The sequence below is a fragment of the Limulus polyphemus genome, unplaced genomic scaffold, assembly GCF_000517525.1.
Source record: "Limulus polyphemus unplaced genomic scaffold, Limulus_polyphemus-2.1.2 Scaffold1999, whole genome shotgun sequence".
Taxonomy (NCBI): Eukaryota; Metazoa; Arthropoda; class Merostomata; order Xiphosura; family Limulidae; genus Limulus; species Limulus polyphemus.
Genome location: NW_013667609.1, coordinates 70,505 through 81,685, shown reverse-complemented (window position 1 = coordinate 81,685; position 11,181 = coordinate 70,505). Strand labels below are relative to the sequence as shown.

At 30.8% G+C, this 11,181-nt stretch overlaps 1 protein-coding gene across 3 annotated transcripts in view; it reads right to left on the bottom strand.

The window, feature by feature from the left end:
• Nucleotides 1–11,181, bottom strand: part of LOC106465611 (proliferation marker protein Ki-67-like) — a 79,346-nt gene that overhangs the window by 3,440 nt on the left and 64,725 nt on the right. For all 3 annotated transcript variants that reach the window (XM_022393535.1, XM_022393534.1, XM_013925847.2), the window contains 2 exons: nucleotides 10,502–10,524; nucleotides 7,592–7,662 (listed from right to left, as the gene is read on the bottom strand). In XM_022393535.1, coding sequence (XP_022249243.1) covers nucleotides 7,592–7,662; nucleotides 10,502–10,524 — 94 coding nt within the window. The remainder of the gene's footprint in view (nucleotides 1–7,591; nucleotides 7,663–10,501; nucleotides 10,525–11,181) is intronic.

Here is an 11,181-nt window from a genome sequence, read left to right as displayed (position 1 = left end):
CATTATGTTGTGATGTTATATTATACTATTTGTATACGATGCTCATTAAACAGTCAAAAATCATTATGTTGTGATGTTATATTATACTGTTTGTATACGGTGCTCATTAAACAATTAAAAATCATTATGTTGTGATGTTATATTATACTGTTTGTATACGGTGCTCATTAAACAATCAAAAATCATTATGTTGTGATGTTATATTATACTGTTTGTATACGGTGCTCATTAAATTACTTTGCCACAATATTTCAAGTTAAATTCTTACTGAGGGAGTATTTCACTGAGGGAGTATTTCTAGGAAATGTAATTTCTATATATATATTATTTAGATTGTTTTTATTTGCTTTTGATATTTGAAATCGTTCAGTCCACTTGTTGGATTCCTTCTTCTTTCTTCTACATTACCTTTACATTTCTACTACTAGCGAAAGCTGGTTGTGGCGTAGTAGTTGGCGTTTCGGATTGCATATCTTAAAGTTCGAGTCGCTGAACACGCTCCCCAATTATATCTGTGGACTCGTTATAAAGGTGGAAGTCAATTTATTTAACTGGCGGGTACTGCCGACTGATTGCCCTCCTTCTAAATACCAGTTCAAAGTTACGGGCTTTTATGTCTAACTTTTACAACATCTTACTCGGTCACTCAGACCATACCGCTTAGGTTGAAAATACCAAATAGTATACTATTAAAGAATTATGCTTTACACACAAAAATATTTCTCAGATGCCTGGATTCCGATCTACCAACCAGTATAGATTGTTCAAACATATTTAGTTTAAACAAATTAGTTTAATCACGAGTTTGGTATATGATATATAGACATATGTATAAAAAATTGAAGATTTGATGATCTGAGCTCCGGCCATTCATGGCTTTTAGAAAATTATATCTTTTATTCCACTTATACTGACTTTTATCTATATTTTCTTCTCACATATGACTATGTCTTATGCATCCCGATGGCTCAGTTATAAGTCTGAGAGCTTGTGATGCTAAAATTTTGGTTTCGATACCCACGATACCACAGACAGCCCAATGGGTAGCTTTGTGTTTAACAACAAAACAAACAAACCATATCTTAAGTGGACAATAAGTGGATGATATACCTTGGGCAATTTTTTGTATACACCTGTTCTGAGGTATGTAATTGAACTTCTGCAGGTTTGTTGCAATACATTATTTATACTCTTAACAAAACCATTAAAACAACTCAGTTTTTATCACTAATTATATTGTTACGTCTCTGTTTGTTAATTAATTTTCCGTAAATTCGTTCCGACGAAGCTTTAGCGACACAAGTCCTTTCTTAAATAAAACTGGTTTATTCTTTCCGAATACAACTTTACGATACACTTAATTTCAACAGTCGCTCTATAACAACGCTATAACTCACGTCTCACGTGGCCAACAATATTTTATCCGCATGCATTCAATTACTCATTACCTCCCCGTCGCTTCGTGGCCGGTCTTATATATACAAGACTACACTATATCTAGAATTTGTTTGTTTGTAATTAAGCACAAAGCTACATAAAGGGCTATCTGTGCTCTGCCCACCACGGGTATCGAAACCCGGATTCTAGCGTTGTAAGTCCGCAGACATACCGCTGTGCTACTGGGGGCCTATATCTAGAAGGATCACGAGATTTAAGGAAAAAACGTGAAAGTTAGAGAATGACGTGACGTGACCTCGATGTCGCAACAATATGCTGTCTGTGTAACATCATTTGTCAACTGATTCACATAACTATCAACTTTATTTTTATTGCTATACCAAATTTGGACTTACTTTGATTATTTGCTTTTGTTGCTCTTTATAAAAAACTGAATTAATTGTCATTGCTATGAAATTTAAATGTAACAAATTTTGTTTTTCAGTTGAAACAATAAAGTATTAAAACTGAGGGCCTATCAGGCTAAAATTAGGGTTTAATACCCTCGGTGGGCAAAGGACAGATAACCCATGGCGTAGCTTTGTGTTTATCAATAAAGAAACAACAATAGTCAGCACTGGAAGGCTTGCTCACAAAGTTTAAAACCCGAAACTATTTGCTATTTTTCAAAAGCAATCGAGTTTTCATCCTCATTTTTATTTCTATGAAACAGTATATTAAAACAATTAGAATTACATTTTAGACTTTATTAAACAGGACACCAAACTGCGTCGTAAATTTATTTTAAGATATCAACTTTAAAAAAATCACAGAAAAGAAAAGTTATTAAAAGTTCACCATAAGCTCAACGTTTTGAGTTTTTATTGTTTGTCTTATTTGAAGTTCTATGTCTTACGTCTATGAGCAATCAGTAAACTATTCTTTACTGACACGCTTTGGCTTGATCGTAGCGGTTCTTTAAGTAACCAATATAGTTTTGAAGTACGTTTTTTAATTAAGTTGCTTCAAGTTTAAAATAGCTAAAAATCATATACTTATAATTAAAATATTTGGTATATTGATAAAATCGAAAATCAAAGATAATTTCATGAACCTCTATGTTATCTTAAGAAAACATATATATTTAATACATTATGAAACTTAACATAACTCATTACAAATACCCAAGTTACTCTGACCGTGTGTATTAAAAATTCAGAATCTGTCAGACTAGTGTATTTTTTGTATGCAGAAATCAGTGGAAGGTAATCACAAGTTGTCCTTGAAATAACCTTCAGAAATAATGCCTTCCGGCCAAATAAGCATAGCAAGTTACAATGGAACCCTTAACGTAAATCGTAGCATTTAAAATATCACAGTTACAATATCTACAAGAACGTTTAAGTAGGATAACTTAAAAGTTCAAAACTTTGTGCTTTGCCACGCATGGAAATAAAACTTGAATCAGCACTTTATACTTACCTCTGAATCGTTGGAGGGCAGTTTAAAAAGTTCGGGTAAGAATTTGTATCACTGAATATATGAATTTTTCATATAATGCTGTAGTATATAACACTAAAGTACTAAAAGCTAATAGTAATAGTAATATCGTCGTTTGGCTGGTATTGACTGATTTTCACCTCTGAACAACATATTTATGTGAGATCAATAAAGTCCTGCCATAAACCATATCTTTATATTATAATAAAAGTTGCGTTTGTGTATATATATATATACGGAAGAAATATTTGTTTCATTATTAATATATTTGTAGCAATTTTACTTGAGGTGACACCCTAACACTCATATTAAAATTGTCTTAAATTTGGGAGTAGATTTTCTATTGTTGAGTGCCATGTTCTATGGTTGAGTGTCTTTTGGCACTCAACTATAGAACATGACACTTAACTATAGAACATCTGACTTCCCATCACTCTTTTCTATCTTTTCTCGGATTAAATTATTCTTAAAATGTTTTTTTTACTGATGTATAATAACTTGATATTTACATATGAACTATATTATTAACTTGTTAGAATAAGTTGAAATATAATATCCAACTCATCAAAATAAGCTTTTACTTATAAGATGCAATGACTCTCAACAAGCAAGAATATATATATTTTGGTAGTTATGGCACTCACCTCACAATCTGAAGATCGGGGTTCGAATCTTATCACTGAATACGCTCGCCCTTTCAGCCGTGAGGGCGTTATTATGTTACGATCAATCATTATTCGTTGGTAAAGAGTACCTTTGGCAATTGGTGGTATTGACTAACTATCTTCCTTCTAAACTATCATTTCAAAATAAAGGACGACTAACGCATTTCTCTTGTTATTTCAAATGTAATAAATTTAGCAGATAACTGACCAATAAATTTATGTTTAGTATAACAGAAATTCGTTACAGCCTTACCAATAAGCATATTATTTAGAACTGAAGTTACCAAGATGTTGAAAGCTATAAATAATTCCCGCTTTCCTAAAGTTAGTAGAGATTGAAACATATTTCGGGCCTTATGTTTTATATATAGATGTATTTTGAACTGTTTATCACAACTTTCTGCTATATTCGAACACTTATGCTGGTATTCACTTAATCTTGCTATTACTTAGTAACCCTAACAAAATGGATATATTATATTATTTATTTCCTAATGCTATCGTAAAAATGGTAGATTTTCTGTTCCTAAAATCATCCTTGTACTTCAATTTATTGGAGCCTAGCAGTATCTCTGACCTTTTCCTTATCTGTTTATTGGGGTTTATTCTGTCCAATCACAGTTCGTTGTAGAGCTAAGATCTAACTTATTAGAAGTACTCGATGGAACATGCGCTGATCCCTAATGATCCAATGCGCTGCGTGCATTTTAAAGTAAAGTCGATCCTATAAAAACCCTGTTGCTGATACCATGAATTGTAGACGACAGAACCAAGACACAACAGAAGGCCAAGAATATAAAAACTCACTGGAAGATCCTAAGAGGTGAAGTCAAATAATTCGATTATGTTTCCAAATTTTATTTAAATTTAATAATTAATAACACCCCTTTTTATATATATATATTAATTTCTTCTTAGTACATTGATGATGATTCTTCAAGTATTTTTGTTTGTGCACAAACAATGATTAATTTTATATTAGGTGTCTGAATATTAGCAGTTTTATTCACCATCAATTTATCAATACACCAAACTATTTAAGTCGTCCTCATACTACAAAGAAAAATTATCAGAGTTTTCCTTCGTTCGTAAACTTATATATATATATATAGCGAACTTAAGATATGCAAGGTCGTTTAACAGAGAGAAAATGTTCGTGTTAATGATAAAGGAATGGCATATCTATTGATGTTCTTTATTAATGAAATGTGTTATTTTTCGTCTTTGCATATCCTACTGCTGTTAAAGATTACCAACCCGAGTATTTACGAAATTTACATACCTTTGTCGTAACTCTCAAGAAATAAGAGAAACTTCTCATCAAATAAAAAGTTTACAAAACTGAAAATAAATATATATATATGTTTGTGTTTGTTTGTAGTTAAGCACAAAGCTACACAAAGGGGCTATCTGTTCTCTGCCCACCATGGGTATCGAAACCCAGTTTCTAGCGTTGTAAGTCTGCAGACATACCGCTGTGCCACTGGGGGGCTTTATATTTAGTTTCAATATTATTAAGCATCATATGGATGAGAAACATACAAAACAATTTTTTTATTATAAATAAGAACAGTTAAAAGAGAAATCAAATCTGGAGTAAGGAAGATAAAGCTGATGGAAAATTACATAAAAAGCAATAAAAGAAAAAAAATTTCAATGTGGTACTGGAAAATAGAGAAATAAAATCCCAAATACTAGCCATTTGTTTTGTATATGCTTCTTTAACGAACATTTTACTTTTTATTTGTTTACACACACATTAGAAAAACGAAAACTATTTTCTCTACATTTCTTGCTCCAAAGTAGTTCATTAACTTTTTTAGCATGGGCTCGGTCCCTGGGACCGATCTTGTAACCATTTTGTGCTTGTTATTGTTTTTATGCTATAACTTTTAAATTAGTAAGCATAAGTTAACAAAATTTGGCAGATTATCAGTAAACATTACAATACACAAAATATCAATTTTTTTATTAAATCTTAAGGTTTGTAAAGCAATGTTTTTCTCATGTCTATTTTTTCTTTCCACATGTTGCCTATCCAACATGGAAAGTAATTTTCAAGTAATTTTCATTTTAAGATTAAAAATACTTTTAGGCATCAGAAAAATTTCAAATGTCACATGCAAAATCTTTATATTATACATTTATATATATCTATTATTTTTATCGTATTGACCTTTCAGCCATGCCTGGCTAACAATACAGAAGTTACAATTATTTTTCTTAAAACATAGAACAGTAAATAAAGAAGTAAAGCAAACAATAATCTCTTCTAGTTATAACCTTTGTACTCAGTTGCTGCTTGATGCAGGTTGCTAAGACTTCAAATTTCATTTGCGGAGGATATGAAACAAAATACTTTTTTTTTTAGGTTTTATATATTCAGTTGAATAACCAAAAAAATCATAAATTACTATATCAATACCACAGAATTCCACTATAATTCATCAAGCTTAGTAGCTAAACTGTATTTCAGTCTAAAAAAATATGAAATTTCAAGCAGACTAAAAACACAACTTACCTACTTCGAATCTTACTTTGAAAGAAAGAAATGGCATCCAAACACATTAAAATGGCTGAGAAAGCCACTGTGGGGAAATTCTAAGCTTTCAATTGGTTGTTCATGTCATATATAGAAGTGTATATAAGGGAGCATTTCCAAAAATGGCAAGAGGTGGTCGGGGTGCCACTGTGATTGATTTATAACATGAGCAATAGATGGAAATATATATTCACGCAAATAAAAAAGATTATAGGTTGTTATTTTATATTCTAGCTTGTCAATATTGGTAATTTGAGTTTCTATTTCATTAAAAACTATAGACTTAGTATTTTGACTTCACAAACATCTAATTTGAACCAGTGCTGCATTCAACATACCACGTGACACACAAAAATCAATGTTTAACAGTTTTTTTAAATTAAGAAAGGTATAATACTAAAATTTGAATTATAAGCTTTGATCCAAAACTTGCAGACAAATTCATGGAATAGTAGTTTAATAAAATTTTGAATGCAACTCAACAAACGCAATGACATGACCTTTCACCCATGACCCATCTGGAAAGGGTTAATAAAACATCCAAAGGAAATATAAACTTTTTATATCTTTATTTTCTAGTAACTGAACTGAATATTAAAGAAAGTGATACAACCAAATAAATAACTTCCATGTCCTGATTACATCTAAATGCACACAATATTCATTTTACCCTTCCCAGTGTGATTTCAACATATTATTTCTAAACAATTTCATCATTTTAGAACACATTACATCAAACTAACTACTATAATTTCTGAAAATTTTAGACATAAAAATACTTTCATTTTATTTATGGTGAACTTAGATTTTATAAACAGAAGTTAAATCAGTTATCAAATTAGACCTGGTTTTTAGAGACTGAGAATAAAAAAAAAACAATTTATAATTTGGTTAGATATGGCTAAAGATTTACAAAATATCGTTGATGTGCAAACTGAGTGTGAAATGCTAACACTGGATCTTGGCAAGTTAGATGTTCACTCAAATAAACAAATGGGGGGGGGGGGGGATGAGAAGAAGAAAGGAACCTTATACCATTGGAAAATATACTTTTATCTTAATACCACAGCTTAAATAACCTAGAATATTTTATCATAAGCTGTGTATAATACACATTTTTAAATTTCTATCACAGTATTCTAAGCCATACTATTCATTTCATGAAAGGCTACATTATTTTGTCTACTATGTTGAATACATTACATCCTGGTAACATCACTGGTAACCTAATGAAGGGCTATTGCCCAAAACATCATTTTCTTGTTTTACTAATAAAGTTATTCTAATTTGGCAAGTTTTTACCATTACTTTATATTGTATTTTGTTATTTCCTTGCCTACGCAATTATTTTACTTCTTGAACTACATTACATCCTCTTTAAGATATGCCTTTTCAATAAGTTGTGATCAAATAAGAAATATAATAATGATTATACTACATTAATTAAGTCTAAAATAATGAAACTGTATTTTTAAAATACACAGCTTGACAAAAAAATAAAACTTACATCGCTCTTGTTGATGATCGAGTAGCCCGTGTCTTCAATGTAGGGCTAGCTTGACTTGTCTTTACTGAGGACTGTAAAATTTAAGACATCATTTTAATGGTTTCTAAAGATACTTTAAAATAAAAGTTATTCTATTTGACATTCCAAGACCACAATTAATATTAGTGTTTAAATATGTATTGTCAAAAAATGTATTATGACTGCTGCACACATATTAGCATTCACAATAAATTAGCACTGTTACAGTGCAAGTATTGTGAGAATGCCTCTTTGACAAACAAAATACTATATTTTAATTCTGGAAAGAAAATTACACTTGGTAATAGTTCATAGTCAAGAAAGATGAAACCTAGATTCACAGTTTAACTGGGTAGGTGTTTGCTTAAGTAATTATATGATAAGCCTCTTAAAATATTTAAAATAACTTCTTTTCCATCTTAGTAATGAAAAATTGCCACTAAAAATTTATTTATTCTATTCCTGATAAATTACTTAAAGACTGACGTACTACTGTACAAGCAGTAACTACCAAGATGCAGGGTTTTCATTAGATACTGGGTGGATCACCTACCTATTATGGCTTATAACAGCTCATCTACCCAGCTTCTTTGGTTTTGAATATAATCTTTATATCAACATTTTTACTGAAGGAATCACTTTACCAGAAACTGTTTTTATAGTCTCTCTTTTCCTTTAAAAAAAGTTGTTTTAAAATAATTTCTAATGCTTTCAAATGACTGAAGAGCAAGGAAAATATAACTTATCTTGTACAACCATAAAAAGAGGTTCAGTACATTATATTAAAATGATTTTGGAGCCTGGCCACATTGTTACAGTCCATGTCTCCTTGCCCAATCTCGCTTTATCTAATTATCACATCTTGAGAATAGTCCTGCAGTAAATTTTTCATTGCAAAAGGCTTCAGTGTATAACTGTCATCAAACATACTGTTGGTGTGAACATGCTTTGTAGTCAGTATGAGAAAAACCTACACATTGGATAGGTGAAGTAAAGAAAAAGTGTCATTGGCCACTATTCAATTCTTCACATTATATGGCCACACAATATCAGTTATAATTAATAAACTTAGTATTCTAAAAAAGTGTTTAATCTTGAGGTCTAAGTTCAAGGGAGGTCCAGTAACACATGGTGATCAAAGTATAGATTGAACTGGACCTCCCTTGAACTTAGACTTCAAAATTAAATAATTTTTGGATTACTAAACTTATTTATTAGTACAACTGTCACATTCAAAGCACACTGCTCCAATGGTCTGATCACACATAAATCCATGGAGGAGTTGACTAGTATTTGTTCATATGGAATAGTACAAATACTCATTTCATTCTTAAGCTGCTTTGGATATGTCACATTTCCAGCTAAAGATCCTCCAATTATCTTACATATTGTTGATGTGGGTATATGAACAGCTTTTACCATTGACCATTGTGTTATTGAGTTCTCAAATGTTACAAAATTCAACACTTTTCTTACCACAGCTAGGGTATGACTTCTTGCAGGTTTCTTTCTGGATGGTCAAGATGACCTAAACTGATCCTTATTTCTTTGTTTTCAAATGCATTTAGGTACAAAGGATACCCACATCTTATAAATTTTAAATCCTCAGTCTGAACAAAGATTTTTGCTGTTAGGGTATGAATATTTTGTGTTGGAAAGAGTGGTTACATATCCTTTTCTAAAAGTGATACATATTTAGTGCATCAACTAACCATGCAACACGGAGCACTGCCAAATTGTAGTATTCACATGAATTGCTGATTTGCTTATTCAAAACCATTTTCATATCTTACTCAACCTTCTGTATTCCCATTAGATTGTCAGCCATATATGCTTAGTGCCTATTCTCTGCTCAGCCACACATAAGGAAATATAATTGTACTTTTAGTGAGTAAGTTAATAAATTGCATCATATACAAAAGACAAATATTTTCAAATTTGATGAATGGTTTCATCTACTTCACAGGGGCATTGTCAGAATGACGGAGGAGGGAACAAAGACGTGTATATATACACAAAAGGTATTGAAAACACTCATAGTGCAAATAAAGCTAATATATATATATATATATATATTAGTAAATTCATGCATTTATTTTCATGCTGACATATCTATTCATACTGTTGTTTGAAAAGAGGCAAGAGAATGCACAAAATAGTATTTCTGATAGGCATGCCCCTGAACCTTCTAGGAGGTTCATATCTAAAAGACTGATGTTGTACTTTCAGTCCAAGCTCTACTTCACATTTGCAGGTCTACCCACTTACCCATAAAGATAATGAAAACCTTATGGAAAAAGGTAAAATGATAAGATTGGCAAAGTGTATTGTTATGCCTGGTGTCAAGAAGTAGAAAAGTAGTGAAATCTTATTACTTCCTTCCTTTAAAAGAAGTGGATGAATAATGCACTAAACTAATTATAATAGTAACTAATACAGAGATGTAGGTCTGCCACTTTACAGTGAAATTACATGGGTTCCTCAGAGAAATTTATCTGGTTTGTACAAACTGATACATGTTTCTTATACAAATTTCACTTTTACTAAAATGTCCTTGTCCTAGTTTTAAAAAGAAATATCACGTTTTGTAGTGCAGCAAGCAATTTTCGATACTGGCAAAAAATGTAGTATACAAGTTAATTACCCAATCATAAATACACCAAACTGTACAACTTAAAATCCACTTTTTATCACAGAAAAACTGAAATATAAGTTTATTGTCTCACCAGAAACTAATGTCATTAATATCTATTAAAATACTGTCAATTTTTAATTATATCAGTTAAAAAGAAAAATAAGTTCTGTCTTTACATTCAATAATAATAGCTAATTACAAGTTAAAATATACAATGGCATTACAGTAAAATAAGATTAATCTTAAAATCAACTTACCTGAGCTTTCCTCCCTCTTCTACCTGTGGTTCAAAAAACAAAGCAAAAAAAAATTTTTTTTAAAACATAGCATACTTGTCAGTGCTTTTATTGAAAGTTGTATCAATGAAGTGCTAAATATATTAACCTCCTCTAAAGTATTGAAGTTTGAAATATAAAAGAAACCAGTTGTAACAGTAGAACCATATTTAAGTCAACAGTAACAGTACAAATGAAAAAAGTTAGTTTCAAACTTGTACAGTTTATCTACAAGTTGATATTAAACATATTTTTAAGTCTATCATAAGAATCAAAATTCACTAATCTATAAATGTACATGCATTTCTTGTATGGAAGAATATGTACTCTACTATTAGATGACTCTCAAATAGTATAAAATACTATATTATTAGGAAAATTCAAACTCATCATTTGTCGCAAAACATGCCTTAATAAAGTGTAAAATTCCAATTACTAATGAGAACTTTAAAATAATGAGAAGCAATTACAAATTTGAGTAAGTTTGATGATTATCTAAAGCCTGTATTCAATCAAATGTACTGAACCTTTCAAAATCATAAGCTTTACAAGAAGTATATACAGTGAAACCCCGATTTAACGCAAATTCGGATATAACGTGATGGGTCATTAACTCTTTCGACACGGGCTCAGTCTCTGTGACCAACCTCATTATAGTTTAC